Genomic DNA, 24,375 nt, shown 5'->3' with positions numbered 1-24,375 from the left:
AAGTGCGTCTGGAAAGCAGCTGCACGGTACACAAGCAAAGGGGGAGAGATCAGTGTGCCTGAAACCATGACACACAAATAACAAGGAGAAATGACAGTTCTGTTGAATATTTTAATATCTGCGTTGCCTTCAGAGCGCAATTAAAGCAATCTTTAAAATTCACTTATTACAAATGTTTGTCAAGTCTGTTTTTCCCCAGAAACATTTTTTCTTACTTCCTTGCACATACACCCAAACACACTATAAAAACCTCATTCATAACATCAAAGGAAGGGCAATCATCATTCATGTAAACATCTTTCTTAGAGTTATCCATTTTTTAAAAGTCATGAATAAACCTACAGATGTTCAGTAAGGCTCATAGTTCGAGTACAAATGTCATAAAACACCTATCAAGTACTGTATACAAGTTAAATACTCCGGGGTTAACTGTTAATACACATACAAGCTTACCCCAAGGATTATTCTTTAGCACTTAGTTCTTCAGAACAGAGACACCCAGTAATTATGGGCTAAAGAGTATTAAAATAGCAGAAGGCCCAGCAGAAACTGTTAAGTAATACACAATTTTAGTCTGGATCTTAGCTCAAGAGTTAAACTCAGTACAGTTACAATAGGAAAAATTTTCTAGGAGTAAATCTGCAGAAAGGAGGGATGGGTCCATTTGTACAGTATCACAGAGGGACAAGCTGAGAGGTATGTCCTGAAGATGTGACTGGCCTTGCCACTGCAATTATTTATGACAGCTACATGTAATGCTGCATAAATACCTTCCCAAATAGCAGAAACGACCATTTGTAATTGTACAGATCATTTGTTGCATCTCCCCTTTAATTAAAAAAAAAAAAATAAATCTAGTTATGGGTAATCAATTATACTTGCATCTTACAAAAAGATGTCCTTTTAAATTTAGATCTTACTAGAACTTTTTTTTTTTAAATATTCATTCTACCATGAAAATATTTCATACAAACATCGTTTTACATACAAATATGTTAAAACTTGTGAAGAGGGTCTTCCCACACTCATGATTTTATGGCTTGAACATTTAATTGCTTAGAATTTTTGTATATATATTTCTCCTGGAAAAAAAAGTAGTTACAATAAAACTGGTAGAGAAAGAGGGCGGGAGCTTCAATTGCCTGAAGACAGAAGAGCGCCAAGAGGAGGGTCCATTCAACAGATAGTGACCTTAGTGTTCAAAACCTTTGATCTGGGGCAAGTAAACATGCACTCAATCTTGCACCTTTTATTTAGTTTTAAAAAAAGAATCCCTTATAAGACTGCTTAGAAATGCTTTGTCCAAAAATATAGTTCTCATGCTTCCAGTACACAAAGCAAAAGGAACAAGTTCTCCCCAGGGGTGCAGGTGAGCATGCAGCCCACTTACATCCACGGGGAAAGCTGCTCCCACGCCTGCGTTCCTCGCCCAAGTGCTCTCCAGCATAAAACAGTGCGGTATAAGTGAGGAAGAGGCGTCTAATGCAGCACCCCAGCACATAAGGAGACACTTCAGCAACATTATTTTCAAAGCAATTGGGTTTTTTTAAGTGCTCGGAGGTGAATTCCTCAGGCATCCACAGCTCCAGCAATTCTGCTGTGCCAGAGGAAAATAAAGCAGCAGATAACCGGCTCTGTACAACTCGTTACCTCATCGCAACGGCCGCGTTTTCCAAAAAGTCTATCAAATTGAGTGAAAGGATAGAAATCACAGAGGTCTGTGGGACAGAAGTGACACTATACACTTCCTGGCACAAGTGAAGTGGTGAGCACTGGTTTCGACTGGAGAATGAGGGCAGCCAACTGGGAAAGAAACAGAAAAGCAGCAATTTCCACCACTCCTCAGTTTCTCGTACCAGACGGGATACGTTGGCTGCTCTGCTCCTCCAGTGCCTGGCTGAGGGGCAGAAATCCCCGACGGCGTTCTCGCTTCCATGCCAGCGACGTGCTGCAAAAGCCCCGGGCAAGAAAGCACAGCCACTGCCAACTGTGTGCACCGCTGAAAGCTCCGCGTCCGAACAAGGCCGAACTAAGGAGCAGGCTACCTACCCGCTCCCGAAACACGCGGCCTCGCCACGGCCGAGCAACCGGCCTCCCAAAGGTCTCGAAACCTGCGTGAGTCGCCCGGGAGCTGCACCCGGGCAAGAGCACGGGCCGTCCTAGCGGGTAGTGTTGCAACTGTGGAAAAAGTCTAAAAGCTACCATAGCTCTCACTCTGATTGCTGAAAAGCCATATCCAGGTATTTCCTTTGACTTTTCCAACAGTTAAGACTTACAGGTATTTATGTGGGTTAAGGAGTTTTTTAATTACTTCCCCCCTCCCAAAAAAAAACAGCCTTTTCAGATTTGTGAAGGAAAATCGGGTACTTTAGATCCCGAAAAGTAAAATTATAGCATGAGACTCAACTTGAGACACTCCCCCCAGGCCTAAGCCCTTTTTCCTCTTATCCAGAAGAGTGACCCAGCAGCAGTTAGCTCTCAGATATAACTACTCATGCTCTCTTGTCTCCAAGATTAACTGTTTCTCCAGAAAACTAAGCTTCTGTATTCTTAGTGACAAAACACAGTGCTGCCACAGCAGGAAGATCCATTTAAGATTTTTTAATTTTTTTTTTTTTTTTTAAAAGAGACAATCAGCAGCCTCTAATACAGGCTGATACAAGCTCCTTCTCATAAAGGAGCTCAGGTAACGACCCTCCCATCACAGAGGAGCCACTTGCAGCACTGCAGACCAAAGGCAGACTTTGGGAACTGATCTGTACCCGAAAAAAAAAAAAAAAAAGCAGCAATTCCTGGTTCTCTTATGCCATTCTTTAGTCACAACGGGTATTCAGAGCCAGCTGCTCACCCAGGCTCAGATGACAGGCATCAGCTCTTCTTCCACTTTCTGTGCTGACAGGACAGGTCTTTGGCCACACTCCAAGAAGTGGAGCTTCTTATTGCATATTCAACAATAGTCAGCTGCATTCATCAGACTCAAATGGATTGCTTTGCAAAATCACTGCCTCCTCTGCTCCAAATTAAAACCAGGTTTTGGTGTGGGTCTCACGTTACTACCGATAAATAGTTTTGCTAAGCTGGTCTTGCTATCTAGTGAGCCCCAGAAGCTGAGCTGCAATACGTTGACCAAGTTAAGGCATTATTTGAAGTTCTGTAACTAACCTGTGTTTGAACCTGTGGTTGCCAACGCACACCTCTCAAAAACCTCTGAAGGACCCACTGAGCCCTGAGCCCTTTTGCTATCTGGTGGTAAAAACCATCACAACCATCTCCACTCTAACAGCCTACAAAGAAAAGAAAAAGAACACAGAGAAGAATTAAGAGGCTTGGTCCTGAATCAAGCCGAAGCAGCTTTATAATCACAACTTCTATAGAAGGTTGGTCACTGAAGAAGGATCTATAGGAGGACCATTAGATTTTAACAGAGCAGAGAGAAAAAGGACAGAAGAGCTAACAGAGACAACAGCCACAGCAGTGGCGTACTACCAGGCTACAAGCATATGCAAGAGCAAGAGAATCTACTTGGCTGTCAGGAAATTAATGGTTTTTGAGAACACAGAGGATACCGCAGCGCCTTTTTTTTTCCCCTAGATTTTCCCTATTTCAGCATGCAACCTTCAAACCTGATGTGCAGAGAGCACCTAGCTTATATTTATCTCAAAAATCAAGCAATATGAAGACTGACAAATCTATTAAAACATAAGCAACTCCACACAAAGAGGAGATAGCAGAGGAATCAGAGACTGATCAGGAATGAAGCCAAAGGAGCTCTAGAGATCAGAACGTTTTAAGCACAATTCTTTAGCGGGCACAAAGAGGCCAGCAGTTCAAAGCAGGTTATCAAGACTGTGGAAGGAGTTACTATCCATTCACAGCAGGGTTCAGTCACGTATCTTCCCTCTCCTCTTCCCTGCACTGAAATGCAAGCCTCGACTTGTCAAACGTCATGGTCCTGGCAGAGTAATCCACAAGATGCACACGACAGCCTCCTACCCGAGAGGCACGCTGTTCTCCAAATGGCTGAAACAGCAATGATCTAAAATAATGACCCATGGGCAGGTAGGGAAAGCTCAAGACGTGCATATTTCTTTTTGCAGTTCATCTGCTGAAGGCTGTGCTGCCAATCGCCCTTTGACAGCTCCCCCCCCACCTACGAGGCTCGGTTCTGTCTCCGCACGCTCGGCAGCATCCCTGAGCTGTCCCCTCTGCGGGCTGTGGCCCGAGTCCCCAGCGCGAGGAGATGGGTGGTGTCAGAGCTCACACTCAGCTCACCGCTGGAAGAGCATCAAAAAGCCCTGAGCCTGCCTGCCCCCCGCCCTCCAGCACACGCACAGAGTAGCTGTTGCGCAAGCTTACATGGTGAGGTGCTGGGAAAGGTTTGTGATCAGTCACAGGGACTAAACAGAGCCCCAAGTTAGAGAGGTTCTTATTAATAATTCCTAACTTTGTACAGGTACCAGAGCAAGGATTCTCAGACTGCACAAAACAGCAACCTCGTCCTTCCACTTGCAGGTACCAACCCGGCACATTCTCCTTGTCCAGCTCCCCAGCCAGCCAGACACCTCCAACCCTTCAAGCAACCAACCACAGTGTGTTGCAATAGAAAGGTAGGTCTGAATTCCAAATCATTTATCTTACATATATACAAACTTTTTTAAACTACAAACATTAAAAGAAAGTGTTGCAAACTCATTTGAGATTTTCCTAAGCTGCTAAACCCAAAAAGAGAGCATCAGAGTCCCAGAAGGGCTCCAGCATCCAGACTGAGATGATAAAATATTTCTCTCTTACACAGCATTAGGCAAGACCAGCACAGTATCTGAAAAAAATGGACAACAATTTCCCTACCCCTGAAAAACCCCAGAACACCGTCCTGCAGGTGAATATTCACAAGCCCCCACTGTTGGCTGCAACAAAGCTATGGATTGACTGCTGTTTCTAAATATGAGCAGTGAGTGATGTTTTTACATTCATTGTTTGTCTTTCAAAAACAATCTTTTCATATTTTTTTTTTTTAATCTTATTCTGATATCTCATACTATATTAATTTACTGTGTCTTAAACCAGTACTACTAAAAGACGGCTACAAGGCTATATTCTTTGTCAACTGAACACATACAAAAGATACAGCTTTCCTTAACCAAGTACTACAGCCTGCCCTCAAATAGATGCACCTCCTTTAAGAGAATTCATGTGAGATGCGGGCATCTCATTGCTAGAATTTTTGCCTTGAGAACTGGCTGCTTTAACAGGTTAAATACACAAACCAACTCATAGACACTAATGCAAGTAATGTGCTTGCCTTCCAGAACGTGTACTTCTGAAAGTCCTTCAAAAAGCAAATCAGTTTTCTCCTTTCCGAAAATCTTCATGCAAAGAACAGCTTCATTTGCGTGTCATAATCATAAATTAAATAAAATAAGCCAGCCGTAAAGGCTAGATAAATATTAGGTTTGGACATGTTGCTATACTATTTAGAGAGCCACAGAGACCAACACACAGCACTCTCACATACACACACAAGCCTTTCCACTACTTAGAAAGGATTTTCTCCTGCAAAAGAGGATTTGTAGAAAGAACAACGTTCAGACAAGAGGAAAAGGGAGTTAAAACCCAGCCTCCTATATGCTAATAAATAAACTGCTCTATTGCAAGATTCAGATCAAAGGTTTAAAAAGGCAAAATTATGCTACTATTAGAGAATATCAAAATATTACTGTTATCATCACAAGTGGCATATATGCAAAATGCAGTTGCACAATAATGCCTAGGCAGATAGAGAGCAACACTAAGTCTGCCGACTAAAAGTGAACGATATACCCATTTTAGTTTTCTGTCTAGTCTTTTGGCATCTTTGCATATGGTGCAAAAGCAGAAGCTACCAAAGAATATCACATCTCGTATAGAATATTAAATAATTTCTCCAGATAAGACTGGTGCAACACTAGCTAATTTTAAATCTGCTATGAGTAACACAGTCAAACCTAGTTAGTATGCAAGAAACTTATCTCTTAACACAGAATGCAAAGTTATGATGCAACAGCATGAACAATCCCTGGTTGTCCAGTTTTCAGTATAAAGGTAGTGCATAGATCCAAGTTTCTATTTCAGTTTGCTGAATGGAGAAGGAGCTCCCATTTCACTTTTGCTGGGCAGCCTGGAAAGCTTTCAGTTCCAGCTGGTACCACTCCGGTGCTTCTGGCCCGTTTTGCCCAACAGGGTTGTGATCATATCCGTAAGCCACTGTTAATTCTTCATCCTTCTCCACAGCCCTGATGGTTCGGATACACTTGATAGGCCCAAAACGAGGATGAACAAACCTAGACAAAGAATAAAACACCTTTGCTAGGCTTAGCTGTCAGTTCACAGACTCTGTTAGCCCCTTTCAGAAGTCACAGTTCAGAGTAATATCACATAATCTGACATCAGACGAGTAGATTGCTTTGAGTCAACTTTATAAAGACTGAAGTAATAAGGACAAAAATACTGATAGACGAAAGCAGCTTTGTGTAGCTCTATTACTGGAAGTTTTTCAACAGTCCTACAACAATGCTTGTTTGTAATAAATAAAAAAAACAAAGTTAATCACTGCCACATGCCTTGGGCTTGCAGAGGTAAACATCTGCATCACAGGAAAACAGTATAGATATGAGAGACTGGAGATCATGGAAAATCGCTCATCTAAATTTCCTCAGTACAGATTACTTACCAAGCAATCATAACATACTTCTGTACACCTTCTCCCAGGGTCCCACAGTAAAGGGAACTGGCTTACTTAATGAAGGAAAACTATTTCCTATATATATCTCCACAGGTGTGTTTGTTTATACATTGGTATGAATGCTGCAAAGCAGCAAGATGCTTATTTTCTGAGTTTCAGAAATGACAGCACATCTGATGGTGCTGGTCAAGCATCTGTAGTTCAGCAAATACAGTGCAGTCTTAGCCAAGCTAGGATTTAGAGAGCTGTGCTTATGCATTTTAGAATCAAGAGGCAGCTTCATGTCAAAATTAGCAGAGTTGCAAATTTCAAGATACTCCATGGTGTAAGTCCCAAGAGACGTCAAGCACACCAATGCCAGCCAGTTTCCAACTCAGCCCAGGTGAGCAGGAACTCCTTCAGTGCCTGGCCCCGTCACCCCCAGCCCCACCAGGTGCTCCTCATCCAGCTGCCCCAAAACACCCTCTGAGCCCAGACTGCCAGGCCACAGCTTCCACTCCGAAATACAGGACGCTACTTACGGGTCATAGATGCAGTTGGGAGTGAAAGAATGGTTGGCCTTATGCCCCAGCGAGGCACAGTACTTGGCAGCGTGGTTGTAGGGCTCTGGCACGTCTATGACTGTTTCGTCATCCAGGGATATTGTATTTCCATTGAGGGCCCAGTCTCTGCTGTCTACCTAGTTTGCAAGGCAAAAATCCAGCATGTGTGCGGAGGGGTCAACTTTGCCAGCAGTTTGAAAGCAGGCATTCAAATATATGCAACTAAAGCTTTTTCTGTATGTCATTACAAAAAAAAAAAAAAAAACAACAACAAAAAAACCCCAAATCCAAACAAAACCAACAAGCAGCACCACCACTTTTTTTACATATACATCAGTGAACATGCACTTTCTTTCAATTAAACTCCATCATATTAAATAAATCTTAAGGGTTGGAAGGGGGTTGGGTGTAGAATCCTGCTAGAAGATTTCAGAAGGAGCAATGAAAATTCAGACTGACTTTTTTCTCTCCTTTACCTCCTGGTGTGTAATTCGCACTCCGTTGTAAAAGGACATCACTGTGCTGGCTTCTGCTGCTATTTTCGAAAATAATCCTTCTCCAGCACTGGAAATGAGAGAGACATCAACATACACCCTACAAGAGGAAAAGGGCATGAAATTAGTGATTGGCTACAGTCTTCTTTCTCAAGAAGTATTATCACAACTTTACCAGCATAAAGAATAATACTTCAATATAATAATTAAAAAACCTAACAACAATAATTGAAAACCTCCAAATGCAACCTCTTCCTCTCCTCCATACATTCTCTATTTTGGCAAAAGGGAGATTTGGTGGGAAGGAAGGGCTGATTTTATCTATTAGTTTGAAAGTATTAAGTGCCAATGTACTATCACTCCTTAACGATTGCTTCAACTCAGGAGCACCATCAATAACATACCAGAATCCCAGAGGTCCCCACTAAACTGAGGTTGCTGGTGTGGACATACACAGATGAGCAAGGGTTTTCAAGGTGAAGGCTTAGATCTTCAAGCACTTGATGCAAGTTATTGCCAGCATTTTACTAGTCACTTTTAGATATGTCATAGTATCAGCAAAGGACTACAATTGAGGTATCTACAGAACAAGGCCTCTTATCAGTCTAGGTGAAAAGTGTAATAGTGGAATATCCATGGAAGGGATATCACCACCTGAATACGATGAGACAATTGCTGAGGAACATGTTTTGACATTACAGGGTTGTCACAAACAGTATCTCACTTCCCTCCAGCTTGATGATTCGCTCTTGACACTTTTCTACGTGTGTAGGGAGGGGAAAAAACTTTGTACAACACAAGCCATCCAGCCAGACACACTGAGTGCAGCACACTGCAACCCAAAGCTACTTACGCATCTAGAAAACAGGGAACAGCATAATTTTTTGCTTGGAATGTTGTAGATGTGGGCTATCAGTGGAGTCAAGGACTTGACTGAAAATGTCTTTGAAATGCTGAGAAATTATCCTAGTTTAATCTCTTAAGAAGTATTGCTGTGTTCTATCCACCAGAGCATAATTTTATTGTGTGAATCAGAAAGAAATTCAATCAAGTCGAATGCTGACTGATGTGCAGTAATTTCACAAACCCTTACACACTTTTTAAAAACAATTTTAAATGAGAAAAGGTTTGCAAAATTAGGCCCTAAATATGTAACAGCAAAGAAATATGGACAATATCAAAAGAGGCGAGAAGAAAAAAAGCCTACCTCTCTGACTCATAAGGGTCAGGAAGAAGTGCATTTGTAGAAATGCAAGATGAAGTAGATTTGTCAAAACTGTATACTGGGCCTAAAAAAAACCCAAATAACCAGAAATCAACAAAGGAAATAAACTAATTGGCAGTACTGAAAGCATGCAACCCTTAATCAAGACATTCAAAAATTAAATTTTAATGACTGTAAGAAATATAAGTTATGCTTCCAAAAAGAAGTTTTTAATAGAACTGCACCGGTAAAAGTTTTTCAGTGATGCTGCTTCTTGATTATTTTTTCCCCTCAACATACTAAGAGTAGCAGTATTACTATAAAAAGGTGATATACATGTTCTTCAAACTACAAACTTTTAAAGGAGGACTGGACAGTCTTTCAAACCTGACCCTCCCAGAGTCTCTAATTAAAATTTAAAAAGTAAAGCAAAACTTAAAAGGATATATTCAATAACACATTAATTATAAAAAAAATTTGCTACTATTTCAAACATTAAATGTTTTCTAGTCCAGATCCTGAAGATACTTCAGCCAGAAGATAATGTTCAGTAATCAAAGTTACTTGCTACAGTCATTTCTTTCCTGACACTAATAAGCAACTCAGTGGAACAGCTCTAATTATATCCTTGCATCCCTCTCCAATCAACTGCCAGAGGACTATCTGGGAGATAGGTTAAGATGCAGGTGGAAGCAAGATGGGGAAACAAACAAACAAACAACAAAACACAGTATTACAAAGTTTCATAAAAGGCCATTGTTCCTGGTGTCCAAGATCTGTTTTGGCTGAAGGCAGCTTCCTCCATAGTGCAATTCAATCCTATTTACAAAGCACAACTGCACCCTTTCAGAAGCTATCTTTTAAGTTACATTTTGATTTGCTGTCACAACTGAGAGATTTAAAAAGTAGAAAGTCACATGGATTTGCTTCTCAACGCCTTTTCACTGAGTTTTCTGTTCTTACTTCATATCAAGTGAGACAATCTTTGCTGGAAAACAGTAAATGTGTTAGCACAGTCACTGTTTATTACTCATGGCCCTGCTCGCAGCTTACCTCACTCACCTCCAAAACATCACATACACCTCAGAACAACAGAGCTACTCCAGAACTCCAGGCCCAGGCCCCAGTGCCCTGGAGAAGGAGCACAGGCTACATGGGGGTCGAAGGCACCACCCCAACCTCAAATGATCTCACAGCCACTTTCTGTCAGCAGGACTAGACAGACTGGAGGGTGCTGGTGAATCAAACTGTTACAAAACAACTGAATCTAGTGCACTACTCCAATCCCTATGTCCTTTCAGCTCCGCAATGCAGATGCAAGAATATTCATGGTGCTAACATTCACTTGCACAAACCCAACTGACAAAGCTACAACCAAACCACGGCCTCCCTCTCCACTTTTAGTTATTTTACTAGCAAATCAAGGCCTGTCACTGTGCCAGTGTTAACATGGTTAAGCAGGTTTTCATGCTGGCACAGATGGCGATGGTGTGTGACCAGCACGACTGCACCCATGAGCAGGCAAGAGAAGGGTTATGAAATGCAGTTCAGCAGCACCACCGCATGGGCCACTTCCCATTTGTTCCCAGAGCAAATGAATCACTCCACATGCCTCTCTGTCCAACTGTGTAATTTAGAAAAAAGGGCTTCTCACTAATAGACTTATTTCATCACAGCCAGCCTTTAGAGTCTCTAATGGGGACCATTATAGAGACCAAGCTCTCTGCAGCAAAGAGCTGATAGCAAGAACACAAGTTTCTGTGTTAGCTGAACTTACTGCCTGGTACTACTTCAAACTGAGGTTTCCCATCCTCTACAGTTGTCAGAGTTGCCAGTTTTGCTTCTATCATTTCTCCATCTATGAACCTTCCAGAATATGCGGTCTTTCCATCAGGGTACACATAGGCTATTTTCTCTCCAGTCATCTCCCCTTCTTCATTCACTTCTCCCACAAGGCTGCCTCCATCCTGAAAGCACAGGCAAGAAAGAAGAGGCAGAGCATTTAGTTATACTTTACTATCTTCAGTAGATGAAAAAGATTTTTCCCAACTTTTTAAAGAAGCAATCTAAGCTACAGTAAGTTCAGATGTGAGATCATGAAAATTAGTGAGAAACAGACACAAGAAGCAGCTGAGTGAAGTCACTCTGATAAAACTGATAAAAGAAATTAATGGGGTCTTCTATACTGTTTGAAATAGGCAAAGCCCAAGGTCTTTCCTTCCATGTGACACAAATACTGAGTTGGCAAAATTTTTATTTGAACAGTCTGTGAACCAAGGCCCACAAACTGTGTCTGAGTGATTAGTACGATACTGTGCTGGAAGAAAGAAAAAAATAAAATGCTGCCCTGCTCACTGCTATTTCATGCTACATCAAAAGACTTGAGTCTATTAAAAAAAAAAAAAAAAAAGATTTGGTGAACAACTGGAGTTTCTCTGTCCCAGCATCCCCGCACAATGTCAGGTGGTACTCGATGAGAATAACTGTCTGCTGAAAGCCATCATCAGCAACACTTTTTCCTCTCTCAGGTTTACACATTTTAGCCCTGGGCTTCACCATCTGCGATTTGCCTGCAACTTCAGTTAGGTCTATTTACAGAACTGCAGAACAAGGCACATAGATTAGCACAGGTCTAAGGACTTCAGGTGTTTATTTCAAAAAGGACAAGGAAACATCTGCAAGTAATGCCCTGGAGCAAAACCAGCACGTGTGATGCGGAAACAGACTGGTTTAGATCAAGATTGATCTGCACAGACTCTATATCAGAGTGGCACCATTTTCTTCAACTCCAAGGATGAGCGAGCTTCAAACACACCGTAGTAAGGAACGGAAGTCTGGGTAAAAATTCGTGCACATAGCATCATGCACAGAACTACGCATAAACAATTGCTTCCATAGCAAAAGTTTTTTTTGAAACACCTTGCATCCTTTAGTCTGGCAAGATGATAAACAACCTCTAAATATCCACATTTCCAGAAGGTACAGCAGCACTTTGACAGCTGGAAGATGAAATAGCAGCCATATGACCTGAAGGGTCAGCTGTGTATATTTTATATACACTAGTACTGAAAAACTGCTACTTGTTTGGCAGCATACATCAAGCATTTGTTGATTCTAACATACACTTAATGACAACAGTGAAAACCAGTAAATAAAATGAACAGCCAATGGTGAACATTTGAAATGAATCTGCAACTAAGGCATGTACAATATGTGGCACAGAAATAGATTGGGTTTTGATCAGCAGCTTAATTACATGCAGATGTTTCCCCCTTCTCAGCACAAGGTAAAGATTGAAAGGTTCAGTGCTGGAGTGCTGTGTAAGGCTGAATAGGCATTAAAATTTTGTAAGTTTACGTTAAAAAAAAAAAAAAAATCACAAAAAAACCCAGTACAACCATTATTGCCCTAACTAGCATGGTTATAAAAGCACATAAATTTCTCCAGAGTTTTCCAGAGGAATATCTGAGTGTTTACCAAGATAAAGTTCTGGCCTGCTTAATGAGCAAAGCACTTGTTCACACTCCAGTCAGAGGCACAGCTCTCATACTGATTACATCTGACTTGTTGGGTGAAGACAAACTTCACAACATAACCTGCAGAAATGGATAAAGGCTCTCCTCCTAGTTAAGTAAGAGCAGCAGGTTGCAGTAGCTTGCATGGTTCCCATGCTCCTCACCTGCAGTCAGCACTGCAAAGCAGCAAAACCACTGGCCCAGCCTCCCCAAGGAGGGACCCAAAAATGCACTCCTGAGGGGCTGTGGTCTCTGGAAGATGGAAACACTGGGGGCATCTTGCAGCCTTGCTGAATCCTGTCTACTGGGTAAACACTCAACATTGAAAAGGTTTAACTGTGTGTTGCATTATCCAAAATCAGAATGTACAGATCTTCCACCCAGATTTTTGGGTGTTAACTTTCAGATAGCCAGGTCATGGTGGATATTTGTTTCAGCTGGGAAGAAAAGATACATAATGGTACTATTCTGCAGTGAAGAGAGCAGGTGGTCAGACTTACCGGGTAATAAATCCAACAAACTCCATGTCGAATGTTGTCTTTATACTGCCCTTTGAATATCAGCCGCCCATCACTGTCATACTCCTGGGCTGGTCCATTCAACTCTCCATCCACATACGTGCCATGAAGGACCACTCCATCCTCATAAGTGTAGATTCCCTGGCCTTGCAGGGCGTCATCAACATAGTACCCTTCCAGGGTGCTGGTAAAGACAGAAATAAAACAGCAGTGGGAGACTATTCACCTCTCCAGGAGGTGAGCCCAAAGCCTCAAGAAGAGGCACAGCACAATCCTGCTCCTCTGCTCATCATTCTACATACTTGTCGTGGTTGTGAGGAGGCTGGATTGAGGCTCCAGTCTCACAGGGGGCCACTGCTGTAGCCCCCTCCCCTGCCACCCAAAACCCCCACCACTCACTCAAACCCAGGACAATATTACTGGTACAGAGAGGCTGAGGGGAAACCTTCAAGAAAGTCAGGTCCAAAGAAGGTAACTCTTGATGCCTGGTTTGCTGTTGCTGGGTGCCCTACAACCCTCCCTGAAACGTACACCATCACTGCAACCATCACAGCTTTTCTTCTTTGTCTCGGTGGCCTCTCTGAGAGCAGAGCGATGCCCAGGCGGACTGGAAGGGATGCTGAAAGGCTCTGTGGCTGCTGCCGGGGCTCCCTCACTGGGACTCCGCTTCCAGCATCTCTCCTCCAGCCCCCGCCAGGCCTGCAACTCTGAGTGGTTTGCTAGTTTCAACCAAATTTGAGCGGGACAAGTGGAAAGGGAGTGGGAAGGTAAACCTGACTTCTGTGGAAAGCCAAGATGAAAACCAGAAACCTCTAGAGGCAGAAAACACCTTACACTCTCCTTTCACCAGGGTGTGCTGCATGGACACAGCATCATTCACCTGAATTGCACTGCTGGGGTTTTTTTATAGGCTGGGGTAGCAAATTCCAGCAGCGACTGGAAGCTCATGGTCAAAGAAAAAAATATTGCTGAAGCAGGCTACTCTCACATTAGGATTTTCTACCTCCTACACTTGGATCTTTACTGACATCTCTCTGGTGTGATGAAACTGAACTGCCGTACAGGTGGACCACCAACAGGACGCAAACTGCAACCTGCTTCCAGTTAGGTGTTAGCTCCCTAGTGATACACTTAGCAGCAATCTGTGCCGAACTTGCTAAAAGCACTGTCATTTTTAATGTCTTCCTATTAAAATGGAACACAGCCTGTCAAACAGAACTAGTGCTGCACTTGAACAAATAAAGATTTCACTTCAGTTTTTGTCTCACAGACCCTTTGGAAGGGGCGCAATAGTATCCTGAAATCTGCTTCGCTTCCTTTCTTTAAAAACGCTGCTGAGAGAAACTACAAAGAATGAAAGCATAACCTTAAAAGAGGATCTACTCAATTATTTCTTTCTCAGGTTGCAACTAGCATAAGAAAATAAAAGCTGTTTAGTTTTCACCCCAGCATATTTACCTACCAGACAGCTGCAGTATACATACTTTCACTGCATAATTATTTTTCTGATGCAGATGTCTAAGGTATAAGCCCAAACATCATCTGGGAGCATGTGACTCTACACGTTTTACAAAACAGATTTTCAAGAGGTGAAGAAGGAATGTTTTCTCAGAATTAACTTTCTGGTTTCTAAAGCTTCAATCTCTGTTTTTATGTAACTTTGGGAAGCTGGCTGAGGATTCCATGGGAAAATACACGACAGTAAAAGCCTCAATGCAAAGCAGATGCAGAGCAGGAAGGGGCAAGAAAGCTGTTTTACTTTTCAGTCAAATGAATTTCTTGATCCAGGTTGCCACAGAGCTGCACGGACAGCTACATCACCACAGCACAGGGAGGGAGCAGAGCAGATGAGGAAATCACCAGAAATCCGTGCGCTTACTCGGCTATAAATGACACCACTTTCGCCTCTGGTTTATCACAGATCACCAGATTTTAATTTCATTGTAGCTGGCAACACACACAAAGTCCACATGTAGGATTACTCTTTAAAAGAAGCAGCCACCCCCGGTTTATGTAATGAAACAAACCAAAAAACCTTCTTGTTTCCTTTAATGATATTAGTTGAACAAGTTGCTAAATTGCAACAGTGCTTCAGCACTGGAAAAAATATCTTTTATTTTACTGTAACTCAAATCTCTAGGTTTTCTTTCATTGTATTAAGCGCCAAACAATGTCCAAAATATCCATCTCTTTCTACTCTCATATCATCTAAGGAAATCAAAAGAAAGATACTTAAAGAATTACACATCTTTCAACTTTTCCTAAAAAGTTAGGTTCTCTAAAACTTCTATACTTTTCAGTTTTTGAGTTATTTCCACCCCACTCTCCCCTTATCTCTCTTTTTAAACTCTTGAAGTATGGTGTCCACAGACAGACACAATACTTGCAATTGAGACCTGACCAGCACAAGGAAGAAGAGCTTGTGTGTCTTGCATAAACAAAACCTTATTAATATAAACCCTGAGCTAGCCTGTATTTCTCTAGTTTGCTTTTCAGATTATCATATTTGTGTTAATATAAAGTTTTACTAAAGTCAAGATTTATCAGATGTACCATCATCCACCAGGCCTAGAGAGGATCTAGGATATTCACTACCTAAAAAAATAAACCAGTGATAAGGGAGGAATACTTACTGCAATATCCTTCCAATTAAGGATATTGGATTTTTGCAATAATATAAGATTATTGCAATAAGTTACAACAATAGATTGTGATTCATTCATCCCCCACTCCCTGATGTCCCCCCTTTCCCTCTATATGGGAACACTGAAAACTTTATCTTAGAAAATAATACTGTTCTCTCCTGTGTTCTGGGAGATGTCAGTTTACAAGGGTTTCTAGTTAAGGAAGCACAGGAGCTGCAGCTCTGTGCCAAACACGGCTTTCACACTCGCAGTTACTGCGCAAAGCATTTTGTGAAGTACACTCCAGCAAGTGCTAGCACCAGTGAAAGCTCAGTCCAAAACAGGGAGTATGCCAGAGGTGAAACTTCCCTCTCTGAAAGAATATGTTGGGCTTTGTTGCATTTTTGAAGGGAGAGGAAAAAACAACTGATATTTCATTCCAGGTTTCCACTCCCTTAAATAATCAACAGGAAGGGGGCAGCTATTCCAGTAAACGGAGAAGTTTTCAGTGAGGCAAACAAGGCAGCCAGGCAGCCCATCCTATTTCCCAACGCTCAAAAAATGAGAATGCTTACACTGCTGCCAGCCCAGCGTCTGATAGGACTCGACTACTCCCGAACAACAGACCTACAGCGGTTCAGCTGCCAGCCTTTACCAGCAGCCCCCGAGGGAAACAGATTCAGGAATGCTGAAACCAGCTAACCTGCTGCACTCTGAAGCACACAGTACCATGAGGCGGGAGGAGGTGGTGTTTTGGGAAATGTTGGGGATTCATTTCTCTTCTTTGTAAGTGTTCAACCTTGCCCATGGCACAGTTAAAAGAAACAGCATGTCCTGTTTTATGCCAGGTCATTCTTCCTGCAACATGTCATGACACGTGAGCCATCCACTTCAGAGAGCGACTTACTCTTGCTAGCAGGACCTAGCTAGGTAATTTGCAACATCTTTAGCAACTAGTCACTGCTTGGTTAAGGCTGCTCTAGCTAAATTAAAAGAAGCTTAGGGCAATTTATAAAAATATACCATTTTGCAAAACCACATTACAGACTGTTTTTGTATATTTTCATCCTGCCAGTTCCTGAAGTCATACAGTAGCCAACTATTCCATTTTTTTAAGGGTTACGAAAATTAATCCTTTAAGGAAAAAAAAAAAATAGTTGGCAACACTGAAGCAGTACAGAAAAAGCTCAGCAGCAGCCTGAGTTTTCCCACAGAGCACTGCCTGTACCCTGGATTACTTAGAGGAACAGCCCTACAAACAAAATAGTGGGTCAGTTTCTCTGACTGTACAATCAGCAACTGCTCTGCTGAGATCATCAACAAGCACAGAAGCATTATGTACATGTGTCCATAGAGAAGCTGTCTGCCAACTTAAAAAAAAGGCTATTTTACAGAGGTCAGCTGCTGGGCAGTACTGATTTTCAATTACTCATAAAAGATTTAATAAGCCCATTACCAACAACAGTGGGGATTTTTCTTCATCCAAGTTTAGAGGCCTGATCAGTTTCTGCATAACTGAATAAATATATTATCTGCCTCATGAAAAAAACCCACAATCCCCAGTACGAAGCAATTGCAAAGGCAAGTACAGACAAGGAGCTGACTCACTGAGACAGCACAATACCTCTGCTCCTGCTCAGAAGTTCGTTGAGCAGGAGGAGAGTAGACTCGGCACGACTGTCGGTTTAACAGCTGCTATTCATAGTGCCACCGACAGCTGCAAAACCGTGAAGAATTGTGTCATTTTATACATCTGCTGCTCCTTTGGAGGAAGTTCTGAGCAACTGCAGAGAGAAATGCTACAGTTGGGGGGGGAGACATACAAGGTGTTCATAATGAAAACCTGAGAAGAAAATACAGGCATAGGCGCAGACTAGCCCAACTTCACTGTCACAATTTCCAGTGAAGAGAGGGGAAATTAGAGGGGCTTTTCTGAAAATATATCAGGCGACAAACAACTTGCAGAGGATTAGGTGGAGTTGGAAACAAATCCTTAGTTAACTCAGTCCTTTAAGCACTAAACAATTTCCAAGACCAAGCAGAGAGTAAGCCTCTCCATCAAGGTCCTACGCCTGTGCATGAAGTCTGGCACAGGGAGCTCCCAGTCCAGCTGCAGCCTCCGTATAGGGCTGTAAGACAAACAAAGAATTCCACCTACAGTTATGGACTTGAACTTTGTAGTCCAAGTCGTTGTCAGCGTGGTTTCCAGTAGCTCAGACCACCTCCCAGTTCTTATGGTCTCTAATTAGTTTGGAACTTCACAGCGCTAAAAAGAGCTCACGCTGCTGCGTTCTCCCACCAGGAAACAGCTCCAGGCATCACGTTACATACAAAGCCCCCAAGCCCATGGCTACAGCAGCAGTGCAGAAATCTTTCCAGCTATGGTTTTTAATGAGAAAGCTTATTCAGAAACTCAGCAGCATGCAATCAATATAGATTAGTTTTGTATCACTGCAAGCAGGAGGCACAATATAGGAGGAAAAAAAAAAAAAAAGAAAAAAAAAAAATCAAAGGCAGTGTCTACCTTCCATCAAAAAAGAAGAACTTGCCACGGCCATTCTTTTCTCCATGCACAAAGTTTCCCTCAAATCTGTCTGTTGATGAATAGGTGACTGTACAGAATCCATGTGGCAACCCATCATCATCTAGGTGCCCTGAAAGAAAATCCAGACAAAGAGCAAAAGAACACATTAAACATTACAGAAAACTGGAAACCTGTTCTGACTATGCAGACACTTGAAATGCAGTAGCTCCCTAGTACAAAACAGTAATCCATATCAAAACATTTCTGTTAGGAACAGCAATCAGAGATTCAGTTCAACTGAAGTCAGTACTTGTGTAACACTGCGCTTAAAATAAAAAAATACAAAGGGTCAGGATAAAAGGGATGAGAGACAGGACAGATAAGAATAAGCAAAAAAGACCTGTTTCTAAAAGAAATAAGGTTCATACTATTCTAATTTGTGTTAATATATATCCTCAAAAATGTATTAACTCTTTATCTAAAAAATTCATTTCCTGGTGAGAACAGAATAGATTTAGACTTTAATCCACTAAGTAACAAAAGGTTTGTTTTTTTCTTTTGATAAATACACATCTTACAACAATGTGTGTCACCTCGCAGCTATATCCACAGGGATTTAAAGAAATAAAAGCACGTAATATCTATAATACTGTGTCCTTGCAATATGTCAGTCAACCTACTATTTCATATTTTAAGCGATGCTCTCCTGTGCCCTTCTGATGTGTTCACATTACATCCACCCATCCTATTCCCCTTCCGAGCCATATTGGTTTTCCCCATTACAGCTCTTGCCCATGGGGAAAGCAAAGGGATGACACATTTCAATCCTTGTCTGTATTTTACAGAATACAACTGGCCAATATAACCGATTAAAGCATAACAAGGCTCCTACTGCATCTCTACCTGTCTCTTCAAAGTCAAAAGAAAATGGAAGAATATTTAAACAGTTGTTATTGTCTAGTTTACCTGTGTGAACTTGGGAGCCCTTAGCACTGCGTTAGCAGAACACTGCTTCAACTGCAGAATGAAGATGCTGAAGCTCAGCAGGGCTGCTTCCGCACAGCGATACACCAGGCACAGGGGTAACAATCTCCCACCATGACATTTTATCAGGTATAAATTTTGCATGAAAACTGACAATTAAATAAAAGCTAGCTTATATTTATGTTCTTCCATGTTTCTAAATAAAAACTGACTTCTGATCCCCCAGGTCTCTTGGCAAGGCATACAAAGCCTATTAGAGAGGAGAGACAGCTCACTCGCCCACTTCTACAGGCTTTGGGTCAACGTCCTCCCTGACCAAATTTGTGCAAAACTGAAAAGGTTCAACAGACATATGGAAAGGCAGAAACCACTCCAATGTGACAGGGAGCGATTATATCCTAGGCTGACGCAGGCAACAAGAGGCACTTCAGTCTTACCAAACTTTGAGTGCTATGCTCAGAAAAAAAACAAGCTATGAAGACAGGAGTGGGAAAAGCCAACCACCCACGTGGTTTCAGAAATCCACCTATTCGTGCCCTGATGGCAACAGGTCCCCAGGGTTCTGCGGGGACAAGGGTACCCAGAGGGCACATACACACCCACGCGTTCTTGTCACATCACTGTGTTAAGTTACTGCTTCCTTGGGATGCTCCACAGCCCCTCGGGGACATCACAGACAGGGCACGGTAAGGATGGGGGGGCAGCATCTGGTTAAGATGTCCTCTCCTGCGAGGCACATGACCTGCCCTAGCCTTCTAGTACCAGAATGATTGACAGAAGAATGCCATACAGCACAGGATACTTTGTCAGGATGTATTCCAAATCTTTGTCTATCTTAAAGTAAAATTTCATTTAAAAAAAAAAAATAGAAAAAAAAATAAAAAGGACATACACAAAGATAGAAGAAAAAAAAGAGCTAAACAGATGTTCCTTAAAGTAACCAAGTAAGGCTGTGTAGATTTATTATCCATCTCCTGCACTCGTTACATTAAGTACAGAAATGCACCTAGAAAGAAGATTGACAGAAGAAAATAATGCTGAGATATCCGGACTCATCCAAGAGCCCAGATTCCCCACTTCACCCTTCCCATGCATGCTCCCCATAGTTTCTCTCGCACCTGCTCTGGCACCTGCCTAGCACTCTCTGCAAGTAGTGCAAGTCACTGAGTTGGCAGGAAATTCTTCCCTTCATCTGTTTGTTGCTGATGGGGGAGGCTGACCCCGCACCTCACTGCCACAGCAGAGCTGGGGTATCTACCCACCTCACAAAACATCACTGTGCTCTTAAACCAAGCTCCCAGTCCAAGCTAGACTGAAAACAGTTCAAAGTCTAAAAAGTTAATAAAAACAGTCAGACACTGCTTACTGTCCAAGCTGAGAGAAGAAACAGAGTAAAAAGAGAGAGCAAAAGTGTGTGTGGGGGGAAAACTACAACCCTAAAGGCTTTTAGTAACTTTGAAGAGGAACCCTGTAAAACAAAGGGCAGCATGCTGCTCTTTCCAAACAGAAGAGAGGCTTTTTTTTCCCCTCCCATTCAGTCAGAACACCCCTTCTTGTAGAGGCGAAAAGTTTTAGCAGTTATGTCAATTAAACTAAAAGGTCAGTGAAATTTCAGATTTGGACACCTCTTCTAGAACAAAAACAACTATGTCAACATCTACGGTTTTAATCAAAGGCTTCAGTTTTATCAATATGGAAAGGTATACTGGTTTAAGTTAACAAACCCTATGCAATAGGGTACCAGGCTTTCCCCTCACTATAGGAGAAAAACTTTTATAAAATAGATGGATTTAAAAAGATACACTCACAGTATCGATACATTATACTATTAAAAAAGAACCCCAAACCAACAAACTTGCAACTTTGTTCTCTGTGACTATTCAGTTTTGTCAAGATTTTGCTGGAATGCAAAGCTCAACACAAAAGCTGCCATGCTTACACACAGCACGCATGTCAGGACTTTTATAGGGTAGGATACAGACTATGCCAGAGATTTAAATGGTCAGCTTTGATCTGATGGCCTCTATACAGAGTCTTAATCTCAGCTGTAGTACAAAGAATCCAATTCTTCTAATATGTTAGAGATTTTCCCCTACTGAAAAACATCCCCCACCCCAACAAAACAAGAGACAGTCAGTCTCTCTTAGTCAATAGGGGATAAAAAGCAATTTCAAGTTTAATTACATAGATTCAACTTTTCCTATATGGTTGAAGCCTTAGGCTCTAATGCTGTTTCAGATGAAATCCATGGAAAAAATCCTCGTCGTTTCAGTGGGAGCTAAGCAGAGTATTCCCCTTTCTCGCCTCTCTCCTCTATTTGTGAAAACAAATCCAAAATGTCTAAATATATTTTTAAATTATTGTAAAACCTCACTCTTGTTAATTCTTTAAAGGTCTCAAGATCTCCTCTTAAATTCAGACCACGAACTTTTCTTGAAAAGTACTTATGCAAATAGGGGCTAGTTCACAATGCAGCATGATGGGGCCACTTACCAAAAACACTGACTATACAAACCAAAGATAAAAGCCCTTTACTGTCAGTATTTCTAGTACTTAACGGAAGACATACAGCGTGTATCACCAATAAAACATTCTGGCTACAAAGATAACAGATGGAGGTTTTAGGAATAACAACAATAAACCGACACCCTCCCTACAAAAATAACTAGTGCTGATTTCGGTTATATTTCTAACTTCCTTTGGGTAAGTGCAAAACCACCCAGCCAGCCTGCTCTCCCCCGAACAGCACCCTGCTTTTGTGCTGCTCAAAAAAACCATATACTTTTGTAAACACTGCCAAATATACTTTAAAAACAAATTTCCTTAGCCCATAGAAACACTAAGCAAATCCACCATATGGCAGAATGCTCCACCTGTGATATGGGGATCAAAACAATGACACAATTGTAATCCACAGATTTGAGGAGCAGGGAGGAAAGATACATCTGGGAGGACACAGGGTGCTGCCCATCCACAGCAACCTGCCTCTGAAGAATCTCACTCCCCTCACAACCATGTTTTATACAACAGAGCTCCTCTTTGGCTCTGTTACCACACATACCTAGACAACACGTCCAGATCCTAGCCGCAGCTGCTCAGCTCGCATCTGTTCTTAGACTAAGCTGCCGTGCTCAGCGTCGTCTTTGGAGAAATGTGCTTTGAGGCCTAATCCTCCTGCCACAGGACACAAGCAGCCCACCGCCGAGCGACGTGGGATTACCGGCATCTCGTTACAGCCAGCTCCTTCCTCCGGGCGCTCAATCCCGACAGCTGAACACCCGGGATGGCTCCTCCTGGCCGGGACCGCCGCGGGGCGGGCGCCCGCGGCTTCGCTGGGGACCCGTCGGAGGCAAAGCCGCCCCGCACTCCCAGGGGCCTCGACAAGACGCCGAGGTGCGCCAAGGGCCTTCGCCTCGCTTTTAAAACTCTTCAGAGGGTTTGCTGTCTGCTCACAAAAGGCTGGCGCGACAGCGGGGTGCGTACTGCCTGTGAGACGGGCCTCCCCGCTCCAATGCGGCTCGGCTCCAGCTCTGCCGCCCATGGCCACGGCTCCCTCCCTCCGCCAGCTCCCGTTTTCTTCTCCCTTTTCCACCCGCCCTAACGAAGCCGTGGCCTCGGAGAGCGACCGCCCCTCACTTCCCCAGTACTGACCAAGGACAGGTATGCCTTGACGCACCGGCCGCCTCTGAAGGAGCAAGCCAAGCTGCGGGGGAAGGATTCCTCTTTCACAAGCCTCTCGCCGCCACGCCGTGAAGGGGGCACGGCTTCCCTCGGCCGCCGGCACCGGGCCGGGGAGCGCCGGGGCGGCACCGCCCGCCACCGCGCCGCCCCACAGCACAAAGCGAGACAGCGGTCCCGCCGCGCAAACCCCAGAGGGGCACCGGCCGAGCCGACACCGCAGCAACGGCCAAACACCGGGTTTCAATTTTTTTTTTGTTTGTTTTCACCCCCGCCGCCGCCGGTCGCCCCCCGCCACGTGCGCGCCGGCGGCAGCGCGGCCGTTGCATAAGCCCGCTGATGTCATGCGCTGCCGCTGGCCCCGGGCGCCCCTCTCGAGCCGCCGCCGCCGCCCGCCCGCGCCCCCCACCCCCCACTTTCCTCCTCTGGCGCCCGCGGGGCCGCCTTCCCGCCCCGCCCGCCGGTACCGCCGGCTCCCCCCCCCCACACCCCCACCTCCCGGCGCAGGTACCTTCCACGGTCTCCTCCAGCGTCTCCTCGTCGCTGTCCATGGCGGCGGCGGCGGCGACAGCGGCGGGCGGGGGCGCAGCCGCGGTAAACGCGGGCGGGCGCGCGCGCGCGCCGCCCCGCCCCCGGAGGGAGGGGCAGCTCCGTTAGCCCCGCCCCCCCCCCGGGCTGGGAGGGGCGGGGGGGGCGAGGCGGACATCGCCACCCCCTCGCACACAGCGAAATGGCGGCTGGCGGGAACGGTGGGGTGGGGGGGGTGGCGGTGAGACGCTCGTCTAAAGCACCTGCCAAAGCACCGGCGGCGGGCAACGACGGGGGTGCACGAGGAAAGGGTTAAATTTTCCGCTGGAGAGCGTTCCTAACGCGGCACAAAAATCCCGCCCCCCCCCCCCCCCCCCCCCCCCCCCCCCCCCCCCCCCCCCCACACACACACACCACACACACACACACACACACACACACACACACACACACACACACACACACACACACACACACACACACACACACACACACACACACACACACACACACACACCACACACACACACACACACACACACACCACACACACACACACACACACACACACACACACACACCACACACACACACACACACACACACACACACACACCACACACACACACACACCACCCCGCGCTGTGCTGCAGGCACCTCGCTCTCCCACCGCGGCTGGGCGACGCGCAGGGATCGCCTGAAAGGAAAGTCAGAGTGTTTCTAGGTCTTGCAGCCGGCTGTCTTGGGAGCGCAGGAGGCACCTCCTTCATCCTACCGAGGATGACCCAGACAGTCGGGGGCTGGAGTACGTGCTCTGCGAGGTGACACTGAGGGAACAGGGTTGATGCTCAATAGCCTGGAGAGGAGTTGGCTTCAGGGGGGCCCAGCCCCTGCTCACCAGTGCTGCCGAGAAAAGAGCCTCTTCACAGCGGTGGGAGGACAAAAGGCAACAGGTATTAGTGGAAAGAAGAGAGGTTCAGGTGTGACGTGAGGAGAAACTTGCTCCCCGTGAGGACAGCCGAGCAGTCCGGCAGGCTGCCCAG

At 44.2% G+C, this 24,375-nt stretch overlaps 1 protein-coding gene across 1 annotated transcript; it reads right to left on the bottom strand.

Annotated features, from left to right (window-relative positions):
- Window positions 1-97: 97 nt before the first annotated feature.
- Window positions 98-23,446, bottom strand: SETD7 (SET domain containing 7, histone lysine methyltransferase). The gene is made up of 8 exons (XM_042796893.1): window positions 23,316-23,446; window positions 18,143-18,272; window positions 12,977-13,178; window positions 10,739-10,928; window positions 8,965-9,046; window positions 7,740-7,857; window positions 7,243-7,400; window positions 98-6,320 (listed from the first exon to the last, which is right to left on the bottom strand). Exons 1-8 carry the CDS (start codon window positions 23,353-23,355, stop codon window positions 6,140-6,142), a joined length of 1,101 nt encoding a protein of 366 aa, XP_042652827.1. The 5' UTR covers window positions 23,356-23,446; the 3' UTR covers window positions 98-6,139.
- Window positions 23,447-24,375: the final 929 nt, after the last annotated feature.

This window comes from Tyto alba, unplaced genomic scaffold (assembly GCF_018691265.1).
Source record: "Tyto alba isolate M040663 unplaced genomic scaffold, T.alba_DEE_v4.0 Super-Scaffold_23, whole genome shotgun sequence".
In the NCBI taxonomy this organism is placed as follows: domain Eukaryota; kingdom Metazoa; phylum Chordata; class Aves; order Strigiformes; family Tytonidae; genus Tyto; species Tyto alba.
This window is presented reverse-complemented; position numbering and strand designations above follow the sequence as displayed.